Here is a 25049-nt window from a genome sequence, read left to right on the forward strand (position 1 = left end):
TCGAAGGCTAGCTCAGCTTGAAAACATCATGGCATTTAGAGTTCCTTATAAACATAACAACAAGACCGTCAGAACTCCTAGCTGGTTAGAATTAAGTTGACTACACTGAAATTAACGAACATACATTGCCTGAAGTCTCCTTCGTCTTCCCTGGCATGGCGCAAACACGCAGCTCGCCAGGGTTCTTAGTCATTCCATGTTTTTCTAACTCCAGGTTATCAAGAAATTGAATCGAATCGAGAAAATAATTTCCTTCGCTTCAGGCGAGTCCGTGCTTGGTTTATTTTGCCAGATACCCTTCCTTTTAATACATTTCAATGTGCTTTTGCGCTTTTCAGCCGCGCGTCGACCTTCGGTCCAAAGAAACCAGAAAGAAAACAAAGCTCGTTGTTGTGTCTTTAAACACGTCCAGTAGATAATCTGTGGCGATCCTGGATATATTTAAGATGTTCTTTGACGTCAATTATCCATCAAGTCATCGACTGAAGCGAACGAAAAGAAGCCCAAACAGATTAGTTGTAAGCAGTCCCACTTTGCGTAGACGATGGCTTCCAGCAAACATCGCGGCCCATCCACCCAAATTGCGGCCCATCGCTCAGATTTCGCACAGAGCAACTAGAATAACTGTAGAATATCCCTGAATTTTTTCAAGGCTCAGAAAAATTTTTCACAAGAAATACACTGGATTAAAGCTGAAGGAACGACCCGAAAGACAACCAAAACAAACATACGCATCGAAAGTAAATTCTAACCTACGCGCACAATCCGCCGTGATTTTACACAATTGTCACGCATAGCGCTTCTTCAATGCTTTCTTTGTGTTGTGTTACCATCTGGCAGGAAACGCACCACGGGAAAACTTGAAAAACGGGAAATATAAAATTCTAGTGGAGTCCACTCGGGAAGAATTGACAACCGCCATGTTGTTACGTCACGCTATTGTTTTCCACATTTCCAAAAGTGGACATTCTCCTGGAGTGTTTAAGCAATCAATTTCGTCGTAAACAACGCAAAAATGCCATTGGCAGTTCATGCTGTTATCCTAGGATCACCTTCACAGTTTTCAATCTTTTTGTACTGATTTAAGTGCTTGTTTTCGACTGAGAAGTGAGAAAAATGGTCGGGTGAAAACAAAGTGTTGTCGACTGTAAACCACCGCGCTAGAATAAATTTGAATATCTACGCTCAATGTATAAGTTCATCACACTTTTTAGGTAAGGTACATTCCGTGCGTTACTTGGAACTGATGCTTCAGTTGCACACATTCGTGGCTTGAATGTATTTTTTAAGTCACGATATTGTACTAAATTTCTCCTTCGGTTGATGATTTTATTTTTTATTAAGTACAAGTACATTTATAATTGGTATTGTTCATTTTGGAAGGTCTGTTAACATATGTAATAAAAAAAACTGTGGATTTAAAATGAATTAAAATTTCACGCATTTCTTTATGGTGAACATCAGTTAGTTTTGCAAAACTTATTGCCTTGTTTTCGCAGCACTTCATTTGACGTTAGTGTTTGGAAGTTCATAAGTTATTGCTAACTTTACGGCTTCATAACTTTACAGTACAAATAAATAATGCAAGAAATACAAGAAGTAAGCCATTTTTATGTCGGTTCCTTTACAAATGTAGTATTTAGAGCGATTTTCGAAGCTTTCTCATACATTGCCTCAAACGGCTGAACCAGAGTTACCTAATCGGCCACATTATACTGTATGTCACATTGATCGCATACAACGCCTGGGATGCCTGTGGACAAACTCGGGCACGAGCACTTGTGTGGGAAATACCATAATATATTAAGTGGCTTTCCGAAGTGCCTTTTAGGCTATCAGGGTGTCGCTGATCCATGAAAGGATTTTATTTATTTATTTATTTTCTATTTATTTATTTATTTTTGTTTTTTGTTTAAATTTTTTATTTTATTTTTATATATTTTTGTTTTCCATGGCGTTGATGGGCCGCCATACTAGTATGTTATGACACGCAATAATTTAATTATCTGTTGCTCTCCGCCTCTCCCAGTCGTGCTTTGTCCAAAACAAAAGTACTGCAGCTTTCCTGGGTGTGTTTTCATTTTGAGGCTCTAAAGCAAGCGAGCAAGCGAAAAAAAAAACAGCTTTAAGTGGTTATATTGACAAGGATTCATTGCTGACCAAAAACCGGGTAAGCGTCACAGCATTTGTCACGCATAGGTAATCTGATCATGTATACTTACGGTCGATTTTGGCATCGATTTATCTTCATAACTTCGTTGTTAGTAAGTAAATAAATGCTCAAACCTAAGATACTTGTCTTAAACTTTCATCAAAGATGAGTTTTTTGTATATTTGTTAAAAGGTATTTCGAAAATCGTGACAAGATAACATCAAATATAAATAGGGACTTTTTTCCCCCGAACGGCGTCATTTTTTGTTGATTTGAAAAGTTTGCTTCTATTGTATGAAGAGGCCTGGTATACTTCCAATGGCTGAAATGGGCCGCCTGTGGCTATAGACCTTATGCAAAAATGGTTGTCATTCACTTATTTTGTTTGGTCAAGTTTCTTAAAACGCTGATGGCGGCACTTAAATATATATGAAATATTTTGCTATTCTGAGAAGTTTCAGTGTTTTGGGTTAAATGGTTGCAAAGTTATGACTCATTTAAATTTAAGAGATTTGTATGGAAAAAGTCACAATTTCATGTTTCTGGCGATATAAATGCCCCTTAAAGTTATTAAGCCTCAATTTAATGTTTTTGGCGATATAAATGCCCTGTAACTTCCCATTAGATGAAAGTGTAGCCTTCAAACTTCATACACTGATTTATTTTGACTTTATCTTTAAGTTAGAGTAATTTAATTTTGTTGACAAATGATTTTTCTGGGAGCCAAAAATAAACAGCCGCCATATTTGCATTGGGTCTATATACCTTATCTTGATCTCTGAATTTTTTGCAGGGAATATTAAGTAGGCAAGTGATTTATAATGCTAGAGAATTTACAAAAAGTTTGTTGTGTTTGTGTGCACGATATATAGCTATTGTTGAGATAGCACGAGGTTTTAAGGTGGAAAATGGCTAGTTTCTTTCCTTTAATTTGGTAACTTGTGGATCAAGACAAGCAAAGAAATGAACGTGATAGATTAAATTAAAGAATACCCGGTACTTTCAGAATACTCATAACGACGTTAAAAGAAACGTTTTATTAAGCCCCAAAATTAAAGGTAAATCTTCAAAAAGACTTTATCTCTCACTGATAATAATTTCGATCCACTCCCACAAAAAGAAATTCTGTTAGCTTTTTAGTGGATACCTCTTAACGTTTAAATGTAATTAACAAGTCGACTGAGCAAAACGTTTAACATCGCTTTGCAGCCAAGTTCAGTGACTGAGGTAACTGAGGCTTTATATTTGCCTTAAAAAAGTTTTCTTACAAAGCTTTAACTCCATCAGTCATATCCATTTCTTCGCTTTAGTAGCCGGCAGCTGCAATCGTCCGTGTAGAGGGGACTTTTCCCCTCAGCTAAACACTTTAGACACGTTAATAAAGTCATTCATTCATTTCGACTATTATATCCTTCGAACATCGAAGCTGAAGAAAAGACAAAACTCGACACATGTTTAGTATCTCAAAGACACAATTTTTATTTTTGTACTCAGTGCTGGTTACAAAGTGTTCAGTAATAATCAGACCTAAGGCGTTTTGGAGCAGAAGAGCAGGAGATGTATATTTAATCTTTAACAGGCTCTATTGCCAGCTGATTCGGACGAGAGGAAATATAGGTATTCCTTTAAAATGTGCAATAAGGAAATAAAGGTATTCCTTTAACATGTGTAATCAGGAAATAGGTAGGTCCCGCGATCAGGATATATCTTCTAATAACTGTGCACGTTTTTCCTGAGTTATTGAGAAGAAAATTCTCCCCAAAAAGTTATTTTGAGAAAATTATCCTTCATCCGACTGGCTGCCTAGCTAGTCACTGTGGGACGAAAAGGTTAACAAGCGTATGTAAGTCATATTGAAACCTATTCATGATAGAGGCATAAAATGAGCCTTTGCCGGGATGTGATAGTTTCTTCACTGGTCATTGTTTTTTGTTTCGTCCGGCCTTTTACAAGGCTTTGGAAGTGATTGCTTTCGTTGTGTTACTAGTAGCTATTTCTACTCCAAAGATATGGTCTGTGTAAATTAGGCGGTGACGCCAGTATTTCGCGGGTCAGCAACTGTAGAATTTTGGCGGCGTCGGCGAAGCACAATGACCACGACGGCGCTAGCGATAGCGATGACCACGACACCACAGACAGCCACAACTGCGATCGCATAGGTGGGGAAAGCTGCGCCCTCATCCTTGTCAACAGCGGCTTCTGGTGAAATAAAATAAAGCGTCATATAAGAAATTACATATTGTCTGATTGTCTTCAAACTGAGTCAAATTTAAAATGAGCAAACCAAACTTCATTTTATGTTTTGTGTAGAGGTTACATCCGTTCTTGGGTTCAGACTATTTGTTTAATTTTAGCTCAACCTTAGCTTGGCATCAATTGACAAGTTATAGTTAAAAACCGTAAAACGTTAATTGCCGTTAACACAAGGCTGGGGTCAATTCAATAAAACATTTACAAGTGTAGCTATTGTTTTATTGTTTTAGAGGTTGAGAACAATAGCTATACTTGTAAATTACACTTGTAAATGCTTTATTGAATTTACCCCAGGTCAATGTTCCGCTCTCGTTCCAACATGCTATCACCTTTCTTTTTTACAAAAATAGCACAACTTTCTAAATTTTCCCCTTATCACCAACCCTGTCTCCCCTGCCCTCCCTGGAGGCAAACTGTTGTTTATTTTTGGAAATCGGGCACAACGTACGATATAAAAATATTCAAACCAATATTCATTCAGAGTACCGTAATCCAGATTATCTTAATACTAATATCAACACCGCAAAGTTGCTCTGTTCAGTCTATATCGACTCATAACTAATCTACTAATCAGAATCATTCAAAATGTGGCTTGGCTGGGTAGACTCAAGTATTATTAGACATGGGCCGCCAGATATTCTAGGCCCGGAGTGGGGGTACTTCCTATCAGGCTCTGCCCGAAAGGGTATTTTTCAGGCTGTATATAAAAGGGTAGGGATTTCAAGAGTTGGCGTATATAAAAGCATACGAAAAACTGCCATTAAAAAGGGTCTTTTAGAACGGCTTCGAACAGACCAACCAAAAAGTCGATTCAATTGAGTATTTTAAGCGGTTATTCAAATGAAAAATAATAAAAAGAAACACATATAGTAACTATTTTGAAGGTGAGTGAAAGGGCAAAAGTTTTCTATCGAAGGTATACAAAAGGGGTACCTGTTCTGTCAAAAAAATGATATAAAAGGGTAAGGGTTTGGACATCAGGGCTGAGCTTATGCGTATAATTTTTTTAGGGGCAACTTGTAAAGTCGTGCTTTAAACTTGAAAATGTTTGCTAGGTTCAGATCGACAAATTTAATTATCACACTGATTAATATAAGCACAAGTGTTCTTAACAAACCTTTCTTGGAGTCTGCAATTCTGTATGGACCAGCCGACACGTAGTACGTTGTTTCCATGGCGTCCTGGACAGTTTCACGTCTCTTTCGTTTAGTAGGAGCAGCGCAGGCAGCGGCGCATTCCTGTTGGCATTCGGACATCCCATCACTTGCCAGGCAAACAATGACCGTGGCATGGAAATAAACCTCGTTACCGGTTACTTGACCAGAGAATCGGAAAGCGCCATTGGTAAACATGTTAAATCTTTCATCCGCATCAGCGTCGCATGAGACGCTGTTATGATCGACCACCGTACTTTTCTCACAGCTAAGTAAAAAAAGAAAACCCATTAGTACAACCTCGACGTGATATCTTTTGTTTTATTCCTCCAAGCCTCGGAGTCAAGTTAGATTTTAAAAATATCGGAAATGTCCGGCTATTTGAATGCATTTTGATCGTCACGCAACGTTCCGTGACGACCCAAATTAGGCCTTGTCTCATATTTTTGGCTGCTCTTACACGTTCACTCGGTGCGTAGGTGGGCAGTTACCTAAAAGTAACTTTTTGCGTCTAATGGAACAGCTGACGGCACTAAACAGCATCTGCCCATTTTCTTCGTCAAAAAGTTTGTTTTATACCTCAAAAATATACAGTTACATCGACAGAAAAGAACACCGAATTTCGCGCTAGAACGAGTGAGCGGGAAGGAACGCCTCGAAGAATAATGGTAAGCGATACAAGTCATCCGGTTGGTCGGTATATTGATTATTTTGAAAATCGCATACCATTATGCAACGGTCACACCAACCGGATTTTTCTTACAAATGGTAAACATCCTAAGTGTGTCCACCTGCCCGCCGACGCAGTACAACAGTTTCGTCGAAGAAACTAGCTCTCTTATCTACTTAGTATTGGAAGTTCATTTTTGTTCAAAACTCAACTGCCTGCTTAGTTTACTCGAAATGGTAAGCCACTCTAACTGGACAGTTTTTAACTTGGTAAGCTGAGAGCAGGGAGGTGAGACGCAGACGCACAAATGGAAAATCAAAAGTAACAAGTTTTCCTTACTGGTTTTGATAGTATTATGATAGTACTGTATTTGATCAATTTCCAGAATTATTTTTTTAACGAAATTATTTCCATTCCCTTCTCCTGTATCGGCGTGCCATGGGTATGTCTAGCTGTTAACCCTATTCAGACCGGGCTTTTTTGGACCTTCTGGGACCGGGGATGGGGGGGGGGGGGGCTTTCCCCCTATGTCACTTCCAGAATATTTAAGCAATCACAATGAAACTTTTATGATGTATAGTATGTCCAAACATCTATCTTTTGGTATACGTCACGTCGGATGATGACGTCACATCACGTGACAATTACATCATAATGTCAAAACAGCCGCCATCTTGGATCCGCCAACTTGGATTTCAAAATTTTTCCAGAACGCCAGAAAACCACCCAAAATTACTGCAAAGTACTCAAAATCAATCAAACTGTGCTTTAAAGTCGAAAATTGTGAAAATAATTGCACTAAAGTTAATTTTCATTAATAGAAACACGAAAATTACAAATTTGGGAAAACATGCCTGTCAAAATGCCGTTGGCATGGAGATGTCAAGTTCCTGACACAACAACCTATCCTACCAAATTATTTCCGGATAAATTTAAGATAAACTCGCGAAGTTTGGCAGCGTTTGGTTAAATCTTGTAAAAGTTATGAGCATTCAAAGTCAGTGCAGGCCACAAAAGCCCAAAATCGATACCCTATTTGATACCAAAACGACTCAAAAACCATACTCTTTGGCGCCGCACACACACGTACTTAAAAAGCTTGTTTAAGGGAGAAACAACCCTCCACCCCGGAAGTAGTAAACAATAGATAAAATGGTCCAACTTACCCATCTTGGATCAATAAAATTTGGTTTACCGAATTAGCAGAATCTGAGCTGGCCTGTACAAGCTGGAGATGAACATCCAGATCCGGAAAAGCGGGATCAGCTTCAATCACTACTTTACCGTAAATTGGAGTCGACAAATCAATTATGCCGGCAAGTTCAGAATTGTCAGACTGGAGGTGAAGAGTGAAGGCAATCAGCAAGTTTCCGCCAGCTGAAAAGAATAAACACATTTAGAACACTGCAGCTCCAAATATAACTAAATAACTAGTGAACATCGACACTAATTGACATGTTTTATGACTTACTTTCCTCCCCTTTGCCCCCTCCCCCACAAGGAAAACGAAGAAGACCTATTCATCTACGAGGGCATGAGTACATCCTCCCTAGAGTAGAATTCGAAACAGGAAGATTTTTATACCTTTTTGTTTCGAATAATTATTGATAAAAGCGATCTTTTATGACAAGATGTCTTTTTCATTTTAAATAGGACAATTATTTATTATTTTTGATTATTATTATTGTTGTTGTTGTTGTTATTTATTATTAATATTGTTATTATTATTACTATCATTGTTAACAACTGACTTCAATAAAGCGTAGATTTCAATCTAAGCATTTTGCTCCTAAAATAGCGCAAACCGCGAAATTTCATTTTTATTTTCTGTCAAAAGGACTTAAAACTGAAAAACTGAAAGGCAGATTCCGTTGTATACGAAAAGATCTGTTCTGTTCTGTTTCTGTTCAGAAGATCTGTGGCCTATTGGATGAAAATCTACTTTTCGATAGATAGATAATTGTCGATAAGTTTCCCTCAGATTCATGAAATAAAATCCCATCCCTACAAATGGAAAGAAGTTCGGGTAGTGTGATCGTTCGGGTGAGAGTAGTTCAAAAAATAACTGTTGGTGGTGCCTGACTTAATTACTTAAGTCAATAGTGTTCAGTGATACTCTTGGGTTCAAACCATTTAATAAATGAAAAAAAAGTCATAAACTGCATAAACTGAAAAAAGGCAACGTTTCTCCAGGTTATTGTCGACTTGAATTTATTGTCTTGAAAATTGACTTATGATCTGAACTAAATGATGGAATGTGGAATAATACGGAAGGGAAACCGGAATAGTTCTTGAATAATTTTATTATTACTAAGCTGTTGTTTCCTTTTATTACTTCTGACTTACCTGAACCGTCGTCGGATAATGAATGAAGAGGTTGAAAGCTCGCCTGTAAATTTTGTTGCTTGTCGTAACTACACTTGACGGTGTATAGGTGGTCATATTGATAGGTTACTGGTGTGTCGTCTGATACAACAGTAATAGAAAACTGGTATATCACTTTGTCGAAACTTATGATCGGTGTAATTCCACAGACCGCCACGTCAAAAGGCCCGTATGTCAACGTCGCGGGAGGACCAGCAGCATATGTCGGCTTACACGCAGCTACCCCGGTATTACCGTTCACAGCCCAGAGACTGATGGCAGCGGGATCAGTGAAATCCCACTGAGCGAGATCATACATGTTGGTGACGTCGAGCACAAAACTTATTGTGTGAACACGGCTGCAATCTATAGAGCTAAGGGTTGCTGCAGTCACTTGACCTGTAAAATGCAAAAAAGATATTATTTTTAACTATTTCATACAATTTTGTTTATATACAAGTATATTGCTCGTTCTAATTTGAAGTTTTAAGATGAAACGGGCCTTTTTCATATCTCCTGATCGCAACTGAAATCTCGAATGAGCGTGGAGGAACTCGATAGTCCTCGTTTTATCCTTAGGCCCACTGTAGGCCTGGTTTATATGTACGACGTAAACGTTAATTTCGGCAATATAAACTCACTCAATCTACCTCTTTCTTAAATAGTTATCTGATCAGATTTAAAGATGAGATCAAGTACTTTGTTGGTATATCAAAGTCTCTTCGAGATATCGACGTTTTTGCATGAAGTATGAGTCGAAGGTTTATCCTGTGCATTGTTCTTCGAACTTATCATTACAGTTTCTTTGTAGTTTAGTTTAACAATTTCCTATCTTCGCGGAGGAAATGCAGCCATATAATTTTGTCAAAAATGGCTCGTCCGCGCTGGGTATTTATACACATATTCCTTAACATTACACAAATAAACAGTGCAAATTTCACCGAGATCTGACAATTCTATACTTTAAAATTGCAAGGACCTTTCGAGGCAGTCGATTTCGGCAGCGAAATTAGCAAATGAAACAGCAAAATATGCGTTCGACGCTTTGTTTTTGCGACCGGCCATATTTGAATTGTTATAGGTAGACCGCTGTTCAATGTGTTCAAGGCCGTATCGTTACGATTGCTCCACGAAAAAGCACGAAAAAAAATACGGATATTTCCGACTACTGTCGGAGAAAACATTGCGCATATAATTGGGGCGTAAACAAATCGTTACACTCAAGCTGCGTTTTGTCTAGGCTCTGCGAGGGTCGGATATCAAGACCCAGGATTAAACAAAAGCCATATATAAAGTGAATGCTTTCGAATTATATTTGAAGATGAAATACGAAATAATTTTGCTGTCTTTGACTGAAATGCGTAGATACGATCGCATGTTGTAAAGCCGATTCATGCAACATTGCTGTCATTCCCTGTCAACGCGCGGTCACGTCCCTAACGACCTACAACCATCGTCAGAAGTGTTGGCACGATTACCTTCCTTCTCTCCCCCCTCCCCTTCTCAATGTTGAGCTCCCGAACATATTGCACAGACAATCCTTAGCCACAATGGGTTCAACATTGAAAGGGGGCTCTTAAAATGTTTGTATGCACCATTGAGAAAGTTTAAGCGTCAAGTATCCGCATTTTTTATCTTCTTAGCGTAAGCGTTCCAACTACTTCTGACTAGGGTTGTAGGCTGATGACGAAATAGAATGTGGCCTAATTTTTAACCGCTCCTAAGCTAAAAGAAGCCCCCATCTCTTGCATTTGTTTTAACTTCAATAATATCTTTGAAAAGAGCGAGTTTTTTTGGTATGGTTTATTTTTGACGTTTGTAATTTTTAAACGATGTAAGTGCTAGTGATTATTTATTTGTGTTTTAGTTACGCAATCCATTGTTTGTGCGACGCTTTTTATAGATCGCCTTTCAGACACACGTGCGTTGAGATAAGATCAAGAAAGCTGACATGTCACTTTTAAAATTGTTATATAACGTTTGTAAATGTGACAAGTCACGTTTTTTTCACGAGATCGCAAGTGATCACCCACAGCGGAAAGTAATCCCTTGAGAAATTAAAACAGTCCCTTGAGAAATTAAAAAAGTCCCTTGAGAGTTTACAAATATGTGGTTCCAAATTTTGACCACATAACCCCTATTCTACGTTTTTAGCTTGTAAACAAGCAAAAACGTCGAAAAAACTAGAACAGTCGCATTAGTCTGTTTTAATCACTGATCTAAATTTTTCCGACTGGACAAAAACTGGATTTTGAAATTCAAACTAACCGTATTTCTGTAATCATGAAATTCTGATTTGCCTCGCGATGGACGCTTACCTTGTTTGGTAACTTTCTTTGGTGAGTGCTACTGGTAGCCAGAAATTTTATTTTTGACAACAGCCTTAAAGCTACCAATCGTTTTATGGTTTGATTTTATTCGGCAAAGTTATGTGTAGCGATCACCCTGTGGGTAAGCACCAATGTTTTTGTTATTATTATTGACTGAAAGAACTTAAAAATATTCAACTTTAAAAGAACTTTTCGTCATTATTCAAGTTATGCAGAAAATAAAATGACAACTGGACAAGAAGACATACCGTGGACAACAGCAGCTCCAAACAGGAAAACAGCGGCGATGGACAAACACAATATCAGCTTCATTATCTTCAGTTATTTCTTGTTTTTTTGTCTCAAAAATCCTGCGGAAACAGTAGAGTAGAGTAGAGTAGAGTAGAGTAGAGTAGAGTAGAGTAGAGTAGAGTAGAGTAGAGTAGAGTAGAGTAGAGTAGAGTAGAGTAGAGTAGAGTAGAGTAGAGTAGAGTAGAGTAGAGTAGAGTAGAGTAGAGTAGAGTGGAGTGGAGTGGAGTGGAGTGGAGTGGAGTGGAGTGGAGTGGAGTGGAGTGGAGGATCTATTAAACACAAAATATAGCTAGAGTTGATTATTTAAATGTTTTGTTGATACAATTCCGCAAAAAACTGAACGCGTGCACCAAGAGCCGTCTAACGATCGATAGAAGGCACCTGTGTAGCCAATCAGATCGCGCGTTTGCCAAAAGACGGGTTGTGCTAATGATGGTTAGTAATGTTTAGTGATGGTGAATGATGTCTAGGGATGGTGAATGACGTCCATTGACGAGTAGAGTAGAGTAGAGTAGAGTAGAGTAGAGTAGAGTAGAGTAGAGTAGAGCAGAGCAGAGCAGAGCAGAGCAGAGCAGAGTAGAGTAGAGTAGAGTAGAGTAGAGTAGAGTAGAGTAGAGTAGAGTAGAGTAGAGTAGAGTAGAGTAGAGTAGAGTAGAGTAGAGTAGAGTAGAGTAGAGTAGAGTAGAGCAGAGCAGAGCAGAGCAGAGCAGAGCAGAGCAGAGCAGAGCAGAGCAGAGCAGAGCAGAGCAGAGCAGAGTAGAGTAGAGTAGAGTAGAGTAGAGCAGAGCAGAGCAGAGCAGAGCAGAGTAGAGTAGAGTAGAGTAGAGTAGAGTAGAGTAGAGTAGAGTAGAGTAGAGTAGAGTAGAGTAGAGTAGAGTAGAGTAGAGTAGAGTAGAGTAGAGTAGAGTAGAGTAGAGTAGAGTAGAGCAGAGCAGAGCAGAGCAGAGCAGAGCAGAGCAGAGCAGAGCAGAGCAGAGCAGAGCAGAGCAGAGCAGAGCAGAGTAGAGTAGAGTAGAGTAGAGTAGAGTAGAGCAGAGCAGAGCAGAGCAGAGCAGAGTAGAGTAGAGTAGAGTAGAGTAGAGTAGAGTAGAGTAGAGTAGAGTAGAGTAGAGTAGAGTAGAGTAGAGTAGAGTAGAGTAGAGTAGAGTAGAGTAGAGTAGAGTAGAGTAGAGTAGAGTAGAGTAGAGTAGAGTAGAGTAGAGTAGAGTAGAGTAGAGTAGAGACTAGAGTCAGAAGCACATGCTTCGATCTCTATTTTCTACTACAACTTTAAGCCAAAATGTACTTGAGTATATTGACAAAGGTGTAAAGATTGCAAAATTCCGAAAGTTTCATTGAATCAATGTTAATGACGGAATCTAGTAACCGGTCAGTTTTGTTTTATATCAAAAAATCCTTCCAGGCAGGTTAGTATTATCATCTAGATTCTTTTAGTTTTTATGCAATGATCAAATCTTTCCTTTGTTTACTTTCCCATATCAAATCAGATACGACTGAGTGAATTCGGCTGCACTAGAATGTTCGCCTTTGTGTATCTTATTTTATAGCGAAAGGAGTCGCCTTTTGTTCTCATGAAGACTGGAATGCTTTTACAAGAAGACTAAAATTAAGTGTATTTCGCAGTGAATAAAACTGAATCCCTTTTATGTCAAAAAGAATCTGTGAAAAAGAAACATAACAATTTGCTGAGGTAAGAGTTAAAACCGAATTTCTCGTAAACTGTCTTTCAAAGATGCCGACTGATCAGTTCATTGATTATTCCTTCGCATTAGAAGTGAATTTGCCTTTTAACTTGTTAACTGCCTACTGCTGCAATTCAACCGACCACTTTGATGTTGAAATAACAAATCAAAGATGAAACCTTGTTTTGTGTAACTGTTTTACTCAGCTGGGTCAGCAAAGCACCCTTGGTCGCCTTCTTCTTAGAATTAATTTGGTTTTCTTTAAAGACGTCGACCTGCTGGGGTATTTAATCATATAGATCATTCCAGTTCTCCAGCTATGCATTCTTCAGTTTTTACCTTTTGGTATTACTAACCAAAATGTTTATTAGAGGTAAAAATGTTGTGCATTAGCTGTCCACTTGCTTGATGCACGCCCACATTACTTACTGAACGAGAAGCGCCACAGGTAACCAAAGCGTGCTATGAGAGTTGTATGAATGTACCATAAGAGCTTGAATGGATTTGAAATAAAGTTGAGAAAATATCTCTTATAATCATTGAAAAGCTATAATAAAACTTAAAAATCTTACCTGGTGTCACTTTTTTTTGTATTTCTAATGCTTTAGAAAGCCATACTCGTGACAGACAAATTCGTTTCAACGGTCTGTCGCGTACATGCAGACAGACGGTTGAAATGAAAATCACACGTATGGGTTTCAAATCCATACAAGCTCTTATTGTACATTCATACAACTCTTATAGTACGCTTTGATTACCTGTTGGCCGGAACCGCTCGCTTGATTCTACCACCTAAAAACACTACACGAGCCAAACACTGCAAAATTTGTTTCGTTCGGTTACGCGAGAAAACAATTAATCTAGAACGAGTAGTAGCTCATCGATCGTCTTTGAAAACAGCGCGACCGTCACTTCAGTCCTGATCAGAAATGGGCTGTTAAGAATCTACTTCTTAGACGTTGCTCCGTCGCACTTGTAATAAAAGCAAACTGAAACTTAGATCATTGAAAAACTTACCAAAGTTGGAATTCACTCCTTCATACGAGACTAAGCTCAAACTGCTGCTGCCGGCTGCTATAAAGAAAAAGAAAAGAACGAGTTAGAACCCGTGAGAAAACTTTGTTAAACGTGTATCACAAGTGTTGTTACCTGTCTGAGGTCTTCGGCGTGAACTGAACTGAACAAGCCTTAGATTTCATTGAGACAATAGAAAAATCAGTGAACCTTCCAGCATGAAAGAAATTTCTATTCATAGCTGTTTGTAGACTGCCACTGGAATGTTATTTGAGTGTTTTTGTATCGAAGGACAATTAAATAATGTTAGTATGGTTCATTAGAGACGGCAGGGCGTACTTTTCTCGAGGCACTATTGCATTGTTTTTACATTCCGCCAAAATCACAAAAATCTTCTAAATGTGCCTGTGACCAAAAATAATGGGAAATTGTTTTCTTCAATATTCTCTTTGAGGGAATTTTGCTTGTCCCCCAAATACCGTTTCACCAAATCATATATCATACCAAAAACTAATTAAACGTATGCAAATTATGCTATACAACCTATTACGCCCAACCTATTACGCAGTAATTTGTAAGACAAACAATTTAATCTACTCGGTTAAGTTTAATAGGTCTCTACAAGTAAGAACAGTATATGATTGCTCATTTTGGTTCATAAAATAATTGCATTTTTATGGGTTCTAAAAATATGATACCGTGAGCAGACAACTCTTTATTTAGAAAAGAAAACCCATCAAGTTTACAAATGGCGTATGTCGACAAAGTTGACTGGTTTGCGTGGCCGCATACAAGGCGTTGTCATAGAAACATGCTAACAGAAACTCCTTCTGACTACAACTTTTGATTAATTGAGTTTATCTCACAATGGGAGTACGTTTCTAGAGTGCACTTAAACAGATTTCATTATTATTTAACTCTGGCGCCAACACAGCAAGTGGGATAGATGGCGTCGGTAATGCTTTCTCTCTCTGCAAACTTTAATTTGTTTTCCTTTAAGCATCCTAACATTTGCCGATTTTTCTCGAGAATCGTGAATCTGTTCGGTTCTAGCAACGTTACAAACAAATGAAGATGAAGTGTTCAACATGACACGAGCATGGGACAAAGAAAAATCTGAGTCCCCGACGGGAATCGAACCCATGGCCTCCCAGATACCGGTTGGGCGCTTGAGCTCTAACCAAAGGAGCTACGAGAGACTCGTTGTGAGCTGGGCCATTTACTAGGTTGATATGTGACACGCGTCCTGCATACTGCTAAGATCAGCAATGTCTGTATTTGCTGGATCGGCCGGAGATGGTAGCTCACCCTAGTGAATTTCAAAGCAAACAGAATGTCATAATATTGTCATAATATAATTATGTCATAATATGATTTGTCACTGTACAAAGACAACAAGTCATTTATTTTTTATGCAAGATCACGCGAACGCAAAAATTATGTATGTTACTAGTGTGATCTACATAACGACATGGTAGGCACCAATCAACATATTTTAAAACACCGGAGAAAACGTATTCATGATGATAATTAAGCAAATAGTTAAGGCTAACCGTTTAACGGCAATAAACAAACAGAACTATTAGATAACTGATAAACAACAAAAATAAAATCAATCATATCAAGACCGAAGTGAATGAAATAGCCTTGACTCACCTAAGTTCAACTGAAAGCTGGGGCTGGCTAGCTGCTGAGAAGGAGAAGGAAAAAAAGAGAAAGATAACGGTATATTAGAAAATTTTAGGAAATATCTATCCCAAAAGCATAGCTATAAAACTCTGAAGGTCTTTATCAACTAAATATTGAAACAGCTTTTAATGGTGCGTGTCATAACATTTATAAACATGATAAAGGAAGCCAAAGAACAAAAAGCGGGCGTTGTTTAAAATAAGAAAGGATATGTCATCGGCCACATCCTGGTTTGAATATGATTGAACTAATCACGGCATGGAAGTATACTTAAAATAAAACAAAGATCGTTGAAAAAATCTTTTAGGATTAAAGAAATTAACTTTCAAAACTGCAGACAACAAATGTTCCTAGAACACAGACAGTTTAACACTCTGCTTTGAGATTTATGTTTATTTGCCTTGAGGGTAAAAAAGAAGGTCAAATGGTTCAGTAATTTCTGTCATTGAAACATTGCTCATTTCGGCTACAGTCACGAAAATAAAATCTACTCGTAAAAATGGAAAAGTTTCCATGACTTTTCCAATGTTTCTGTTAGAGATTTGAGTAGGCAGCAAGGAATATGCGTGGCTCTTTAACAAGTTGTGTTTGTTTTCAAGAAGTAATTTGCATGTCCTGCCGCCGGATCTGTCAGTCGCGAGCACTCAATTGTATCGACAGAGGTAAATAATTGATCTGTACACTGCAAAATCACGATATTGGGCAACGTGGATTAAAAGTCGCCTTAAAAATCGCCGTTGAAAAATTGTCCTGATAATCTCTCTACATATTTGTCTTGTCAAAATTTAGCAATTGCTGATGAAAAGGAAAGACAAATCATTCTTTTCAATAGCGAAGCGAGCGAGGTCTAGAAATAGAATGTAAATGAATATAACCGCCACAAGGCTCAGAAAACATCAGCGTGTTCTGAGAGAAATAGATGGAAATAGAGGAATTTTCCGTTTTATAAAAGTGTTTTTGGATTACCGGCTGCTTTAGAAAGTGTTTTAGGAAAAATCGTCCGCCATTTGGGTTTGTTTGTCTGAGTCTTGTCTGAGTTGTGACGTCACTCGCGCGCTTCGCTATTGTGGACAAGCATTAAAATTCGGCTGTAATGGAATATTCGTCTTTGTGTTTCACGCAAAGGCAAACAAACCGAGACGCCATTATGAGTTAGATCCCTTGAAAATGAACGCCGCACGATCGTTTTTGAAACACAATTTTTCCCAATATCATGACCCCCGCTTTTAAACTGTCCCTCTTAGTGGCTAAAACTGCAAAAAATAAGCCAGGGCTTTCTTATTGGAATTTTATGTTCTTTCTAGACGACATTAAGTGGAGCTAATTAAGAGGTATTTTTAAAAGATAATTTGCAATTGCGGCATACTCAAAATGTGAAAGAATTTTTTGGCTCTTTGTTAATTATCTCAATGTCTTGGTCAAGGTCATGGGTTTGTGTGTACATGATGTTGTCTTGGTTTTAAGAGGGCAGAAACTGTTTTAGAAAACACAAGATTCTTTGTAAGTGACGTCTGTAGCAAAAAATTAATAAAATATAAAAAAAAATTAAATAAAATAAAATAAAATAAAAAAAAAAAACGTCTGTAGCGTGAAGACACCTAATCAATAAACATAGCAAATACCAGACTTGACGTTGCCATGGTGACGAGCAACAGTTTCCTTCTGGACTAGTTTTTACGTTCTTTTGAGCTTCTTAGAATACTTTCAAGTCATTTTCTCATGCTTAAGGTCTCATTTTTCTCTTGCAAACGAGACCTTATGGAACAAGAAAAATCTTCTAGTTATTACTACTGAGCAAATAGTAACAGCAAAACATAATCAGGTTTAAATTACACGAAGAACTAAATATAAATTTAGCAACGGGAGAAATAGATATTTACCGCGCATTTGCATTCCGTCAATAGCGAAGCGCGCGAGTGATGTCATGACTCAGACAAGAGTCAGACAAACAAACTGGAATGGCGGACGATTTTCTTAAAACACTTTCCAAAACAGTCGTTGTTCCTAAAACACTTTATTAAAACGAAAACTTCGCCTAGATTCCCTCTATTTCTCTCAGAACACGCTGATATTTTTTAGCTTCGTGAGGGGTATAATTATTTGCATTCTATTTTTAGACCTCGTGCGCTTCGCTATTGATGGAGCTCTCGCCTCCCACCAATGTGGCCCGAGTTCGATTCCCGAACCCGGCGTCGTATGTTGGTTGAGTTTGTTGGTTCTCGTCGTTGCTCCGAAAGTTTTCTTATGGGTTCATGGGTTTCTCATGGCTAACAAAACTCCTGGCTAGCAAGCTAACAAAACTCCTGGGCCCCGCTATCCACCGCATAAATCGCATTTCAGTGACTGCACTATCCACCGGATAGTGATTTATCCGGTGGATAGCGTTATCCAGCCTTTGAACAACTGAGGCCTGAAGTAGAAACCCTTACATCTGGCGGTTGTTGAAGAAACTTTGTGACTGAAGTAATACTCATAAAACGATATAGATAAGCAGCTGAACATGTGATGGTAGATTTTTGCAAAAAGGTTTTCGGGTTACTAAAAATATAAATATCAATTTTAAATGATTTTTTGTACCGGTATATGAAATGTACTGGCAGTCTTTCAGATTTTCAAAATTACGTTTTCCCCTGAGAGCTAGGTGGCAGGGCTCTAGGCGGATCGGAGAGCAAGGAGAAAGTAGGAAAACTTGTACTATTTTTGCAAAAGGAAGGGTGATCTAGTATGCCATGACAAGAACAGAACATTGACCAACTTTTTATACTTGATAAAATTATGGTCATGAAACAAGTAGTTCTATCCGAGGGCTAATGTTAATTCACCAGAAAATATGGAAGGAAATTTGCTTTGACCATTTGTTAATTTAAAGGTCTGCGTCCGAGCTTAGGGCCCATACTACCGGAGCTTATCCCGGTTCTGTAGCATTAAGCGACTAGGAGTATTTCTGCTGCCCCTACATGGAATGCCAGTCCATCGTCGGGTTACCCTCAGCATTAAATTCGCCGGTGCCCATTTAGAATACACCTGAGTGAAAAGAGGCCCTATGATAGTAAAGTGTCTTGCCCAAGAACACGACACAATAACCGCGGTCACGGCTCGAACCTTGACCGCTCGATCTGGAGTCTAGCGCGCTAACCATTAGGCCACCAATTGGGTTAATCCTTAATGGCACTTACATGCAGTAGACTACTTTCGAACTCTTTTACTTCGCCATAAAAGCCATTGACAGAGGACATCACTGGCAAAAGAGGCTGCGTGAACATGCTTCCTCACTTTCCCTTGTATGTGTCCTCCGGGGCTTGCTCCTGATCTGCTGATATATTGAAACCAAGAGTTATATTAAATAACTTCTTACATGGCGTCTTATTTTATTTCATCAGAAACCGCTGTTGACAAGGATGAGGGCGCAGCTTTCCCCAGTTGTGCGATCGCGGTTGTGGCTGTCTGTGGTGTTGCTGCCATCGCCATCGCTAGCGCGGTCGTGGTCATTGTGCTTCGCTGACGCCGCCAAAATACTACAGTTGCTAAGCGGCGTGATACTGGCGTTACTGCCTAATTAAGGGAAGTGGTCAAAACAAGTGTACTCGATGAGCCGATCCACCTTGTGTAGGGGTAGGGGGGTTATGCAAGACACCACCTGTCTGGTAAGCCAAATGGACAAAATGTATTGGCCTCAAAATTTAAGTTGAGACTTTCATATTAGGTGTGCACAAAGCTTGCATTGCTGGTGAAATAGCACAAGAAGGTTTAAATCTTTTTCTTAGTTTCTACTCCTGATAGATTGGGGGCTATACAAAAAGGACACCATCTTTTATGGTGGTGAAGGGGGAGGGTACATAAAGTGACCACGTCTTTTTGTAGAGTGGTGTGTCCTGTCTGAGTACAATAGTTTTTACCATTTCCCTAACAGGCCACATATTTGGAGCAGAAATAGCTGAATAGTCAGATATGCATATTGTAGTGAAGTGTTCCGTTTAAAAGGAAGATTAGCAATCCTCCCTGTAAACTTTTACATAGCATTTATTCAACAAAGACAGTAGTTAATGTAGTTAGTTAATAGTGTAGGTTCTTATCAGAAATTCCTGGAATTGAAAACCTAAGCACGACGCGAGAAATGACCAGTGAAAAAAGGCACTTCCTTGTTATGCCTCAATTATGAAAGGGCGGGTGACGAGCTGTAATTGACAAGCCGATTAAACCCTTGCATTCCTCGCAGGGACTAGCCAGAAAGCCAGTCGGAATTAAGGACAATTTTCTCAAGAAAAAACTCGTCGATTGAAAAGAAAATTCTCTCACGAACCATTTTTTCAAAAAATATGAAATTAAGGCAGTTAGGAGAAGATTCATCCTGATCGCAGGACGGCAAGGGTTAGAACATTAATGCCGAAATTCATAAAACTTGTAAACGTATTTCTCCTAAAAAACCACAGAGGTTCTAAAAGAAACTTAAGCGGGAAAATCTTTTTTAAAGTTTTCATAGCCCTCCTTTCCTCAGTGTTACAGAGAAAACGACCAACAATGATTATTTTATACTTTCTTAAAGGACTCAAACTTCACTACATTTTCTTCCAAACTGGCATTAGCGTTAGTTTTGTTTGGTAGTGTTGCCTTTCTTACACTTACGTTCGGTAATTTGAGCACGTGTTTAAGGAAAACCTATATTTCAGTTCTTATTGCAAATAGTTTAGTTTTAGTTAAGATTTATTGTTTGTTGCACATGAGACCTCAAACTGGCGATCAGGTCCATTATACAAGACGTGCTCCAGGGAGGGGAGGGGAATTCCCATATGAAAAGGACGAGGAAGGTCGTCAGAAAATTTGAACGAAACCTCTAAAGGAGACCCATCTAGGAGTGGCTAATCCTTTCCTTTTAACCTTGAAATATACCTTTGTTATGTTTCATACTTGATCAGCCTTGACCGCCAACACAGTATTTCTTCAGGTCAATGAGACCTTGAGCAGGGCCGTAACTAGCAACAGGCAAGACGAGGCACTTGCCTCGTCTAGGTTTTTACCCAAAATAAAAAACAAAATTTGTTTTCTTGAGAATATAATCCCTAGTTGAACAAGATTGATTTTTCTCGAGAAATACTTCATGAAAAATGTCTCTGAAAGAGTTTCAGAGCTTCTTGATTTCTAAATTTTCTGGAGGGCATGCCCCAAGAACCCCCTAGCAAGATCTTGCCTCGCCTATTGCAAAGATCTGGATACGGCCCTGCCTTGAGGGGTTAAAATATTTGCGTTCTGTTCTGAACACCCTTAAAGAGACAAAGTTTCGTAATTTACGCCCCAAACGACGAGCCTCACCGTGCCTTCTGTATGGGAACCTCTCCCCATCCCCTCGGACGTCGTATATGTAATATTTTTTTTAGTTAATGCAGCTAATGTTTTGCTCCTAAGGCCCCAAGTCTGATTTTTACTTCACACTTTTTGTAACAAGCACCAAACACAAAAATAAAAATAGTTTCCTTGAGATTCTAAACATGTATCGAGTTTTTATTTTTTCTCATGAATGAATGAATGACGTTATTATATTGTCAGTAGTCTGATTCAGCTTATAAAAACTAATTGGGGATACTGTTTACATTAATCGCTCTTAAAACAGTGATCGCTCTTAAAACAGTGTTAAAAGGAAAAAAACGAAATAATTCTTGTCACGAGGTCTGAAAAATCATAGCCCCCGTCTCTGTTGAGCGTTGGGCGTTGACGTCTGATATGAATGGCCTCTTCGATTTTTCTTTTGACATCTATGGACTCTTTTTCTAGAATCTTGACTCCTTCCCAGTCGATCTCGTGATTGGCCTGAGACTGGTGTTCCCGGATTGCAGATGTTGTTTGTTTCTGATGTTCACCCAGTCTCTTCTCCAGAGTTCTCGCTGTCTCGCCAATGTAATGCTCTCCGCAGTCGTTACATGTGATGTCGTTTACCTCGCCTGTCTTCTTTTCCGTTGGTGTCCTATCTTTTGGATGGACTAAGATGGATTTTTGAATCAATTCGAATTTTTTTGATTGGCTGTTTGGAACAAAGAATTCCTAAACGGAAGTCGAAAACGTAACGACCCTCTAATACATTCTTTTGAAACGTCATGACTGCATACATGAAGGCCGGAAGTCCAAGAATCTAGGATTGAAAATCCTGTGTCCCCAGAGCCCTTCGCTTTCGCGTGCGGCTAAGAGAAACGAAAGGACTATGGGGACGAGAATGACCATTTGCGAGTAGAGCATTCTGGATGTGCCTTATTTCCGTTGCCTTGTCTTCCTCCTCGCTAACAAGGTGTTCTGCTCTGTGTAGAAGGGTCCTCCCAACTGATCGTTTATGATGTAGATGAGGGTTGGAAGTGAAATTGAGATATTGAGCCGTGTGAGTGGGTTTCCTATACACAGTTGTTTTTGTGCTCCCATCCTCATTTACATGGACACAAGTGTCAAGGAAGGGTAGTTTACCGTCTTAAAAGGTTTAAAAGGTTAAAAGGATTGATCGTTGTACCGCCTTTGTTTACAGTTTGGCCGTTTCTTGATTTGTACTGATCTGAGTCGGTAAATGCACGAATATTGAGGATTTGATAGGAATTATTATCATTATGATTGCATATTCTGGACGCATTTTACCGTGTTCATTTCCTTACTTGCGTCTTGGTACACACGTGACCAAAGAAGAGAACTAAGCCAATATTTTAACATATAGACCTTGCGCTTGGTCAAAAATAACTGTAAATCGTGCACGCAAACAAAAATTGACCTTTCTGTAGCATTTACCACACTTGGTACATTAAAATACCAAGTATATAATTTTAAAGATAAATGTGTGAAGTATATAGCTAAGCTAGAAAGTGTGCAGTTTTCCATTCATTTGCTTGTAAAGCGTTAACTGCCCTGTCGAAGTTTGCGGGAAGCTTTACAAACAACTAAATGAAAATCTTCAAAACCTGAAGACTGCAAGCTTAGAGTAGTCCACTTCTTTTACAGCAACATCCTTCAATATTTGATCGAAGAAATCTTTTGTGATTCACCGTGGGTCGACAAATCGTTATTTTTTAAGAAAGAAATTTAACGGTAATTAATTTCATCGAATTTCGTTTTTTCATGTTTAATGAGAAAACTGAAACCGTATCTAAGCATAATACCCGGATCACAATGCTAAAAACAGGAAAAAAGTTAAGGACAGAGAACCTCAAAAACCATACCCTATACACAAACACATACCTATATGACCCATATATGGGAGCATCCCATATATGGGTCATAGTACAGTCGAACGTCTCCGTGCGGACACCTTTCTATTACAGACAATGTCCGATGTCCCGACGATGTCCCAACAAAATTCGTATATATTTTCTTTAAAAACCTCTATAATACGGACCCTCTCTAATACGGACAACGGACGCTTAATCTCGGCCCCAGGAAACAAATTCATATAAACTTAACCTCTTTATTACGTAATGCAATTTTCTGTTTGTGGTTACAAAAACAACAACGTGACGCTTTATTCATCTTAGACGTTTTAGGATTTGTGCTATAAGTGTTAATTTTTTACTTGCAGCATTGCGTTGCAGGACATTTCGAGTTATTAAATACCTTAAGCTGTCAATGAAGTCAAAAGTGACTTTGCACTGTCCCTTCGTTGTCTGTATTAGAGAGGTTCAACTGTAGTTCAATTTAATAAGCCTGCCTTGCCTTGTCAATGTTAGCCAGCGTAGCTCGAGCCTTTGCGTGCGCGTTAAAGGAGCAATGTCACGATATTTTATGTCATTTTTCTGATCACTTTCAAATTGAAGGAAACCTTAAAATGATAGTTTTCTAACATAGAAAAACAACAAAGGAGTAATAAAAACGCGAAAATAACCAAGGATGGTTTCGAACGACGAGAAAATACAACAAACTTGAAGATGTGTTGTCCGTGACGTAGCTCCTTCAACCCCAATGAACTTTTGACTTCATTGACAGCTACGCAGACTATTCCAACGTTTTAAGTTGCCTTGCCTTGCCACGTTTTTTGGCTTGGGTATCAAGTCCATACGTTGTCCTTTTTAAAAAAAAATCTGCAAGGAAAGGGTGAAATGAGGCACCTTTCTATTTGAGCGGCGCGATTTTGACATCAAAGAAATCCGAGCATTATTCCCAAGGGGGGTGAATAGGGGAAAAAAGAATTAGGGGTACGTAAATTTGCTGATCCGTGATATTTTATTTGCAGACTAATCCGTAAATCCGCCACTATTTTTGTTCAAAACCGAATCCGCATGAAAACTTGTAAACTTTGTGTGGCACAGTTTCACTGTGACCGACGGTAGATGCTTTTTTAATGCCATTTTGTAAGAAGTTTTGTTTTATTGCGTGTTTTTGCACGACAACATCGCCAACATTACCGACGAAGACCGACCAAAGTGATCTGTAGACTTTAGTTTTTCATGAAGAGTCCAGACTCCGCGCCAAACTCTCAGCTACGAAATTCGCGATCCACTGTATTTTCGAAGTCTGCGAATCCGCTGAATGTATCGCAAAAAATCTGCCACCCGGGTGCGTTTTAAGGCCAAATCCGTCGATCCGCAAACCTAATTCACCTCCCTCATTCCTGCCTTAGTTAATCATTTAATCCCATATAAGGCCGTAGCACGAGTCTAATTTCAACTTCAATATCTATTTTTCCGTGCGTTCAAGTTTATTAAGGTTAACGCACAAGGACCGGATTGAACTTTTTATGAAAATAGCACTGAAAATAGCACCTTAAAGTAATTAAAATGGCCTGTTTTGAGAGTCACAAGGTCGGAAACCTCCCCGGGGGGCACTCCCATATATGAGCTATATAGGTATGTGCCGCGGGATGGGATATTTTTTTTTTAGGTCTCGATCCTTAATTAGGGTGTCATTTCTGCCTCTTTTGACATGGTGTTCCCGGTGTGATCCTTTGTTAGGGTGCTTAACATTGCATCAGCTTAAATTGCAGTGCGTAAACGTCCAGCCAAACGATAAAGAAATGCTCTGTTAAAACTGAACTATCCGTTCAAGTATTAGTTTAACTAGAGTTGACCCGTTCACGTCATTTTTAGTTTTTGTTTTCTCTTGAATATGGTGCCATTTTTTTCAGTTTAGGCCTCAAAAAGGGTATCAATTTTCGCTTTCTTCATCCTTAAATAGGGCCAGGGTTTAAAAACCTTTGCGGCACACACCTATCCGAAATTTACGGGAGTACCCCTCCGGGGGGGGGGGGAACTTCACAGAATTTTGTGACGTTGATATCATGTTTTAATCATACCTAAATGACCCATATATGGGAGTACCGCCACCCTGTCGTCTAAACTAATTAGGGGGACCCCTAAATTTTTTACGTGAAGCGTGCTTGGGACTATTTATTTATGCCTTTATTGCTATTTAGTGTTTCTGGTATCTACGAAACCCCAGCATTGTTAGTAATAACATTTTAAACGCATTGTAAGCTGCATAAAAGTACTAACT

General features: G+C 38.8%; 2 protein-coding genes across 10 annotated transcripts in view; one reads left to right on the forward strand and one right to left on the reverse strand.

Annotated features, from left to right (window-relative positions):
• LOC144636828 (ZP domain-containing protein-like) overlaps nucleotides 1-25049 on the forward strand; it is a 59469-nt gene that overhangs the window by 21180 nt on the left and 13240 nt on the right. Inside the window, exon 7 of one of the 9 annotated variants that reach the window (XM_078496038.1) lies at nucleotides 18980-19116. The exons of the other annotated variants lie outside the window; for them this stretch is intronic. Within the exon in view, the coding sequence (XP_078352164.1) occupies nucleotides 18980-19101 (122 nt within the window). The 3' untranslated portion in view covers nucleotides 19102-19116. Of the gene's footprint in view, nucleotides 1-18979; nucleotides 19117-25049 lie in introns of those variants that run through there. 9 annotated transcript variants of the gene reach the window in all.
• On the reverse strand, nucleotides 3607-14103 carry LOC144635298 (uncharacterized). The gene is made up of 7 exons (XM_078494407.1): nucleotides 14046-14103; nucleotides 13914-13970; nucleotides 11172-11273; nucleotides 8576-8992; nucleotides 7396-7606; nucleotides 5523-5827; nucleotides 3607-4351 (listed from the first exon to the last, which is right to left on the reverse strand). The coding sequence occupies exons 3-7, from the start codon at nucleotides 11233-11235 to the stop codon at nucleotides 4176-4178; spliced, it is 1173 nt and encodes a 390-aa protein (XP_078350533.1). The 5' UTR covers nucleotides 11236-11273; nucleotides 13914-13970; nucleotides 14046-14103; the 3' UTR covers nucleotides 3607-4175.

This window comes from Oculina patagonica, chromosome 13 (assembly GCF_052425735.1).
Source record: "Oculina patagonica isolate OP01 chromosome 13, crgOcupat, whole genome shotgun sequence".
In the NCBI taxonomy this organism is placed as follows: Eukaryota; Metazoa; Cnidaria; class Anthozoa; order Scleractinia; family Oculinidae; genus Oculina; species Oculina patagonica.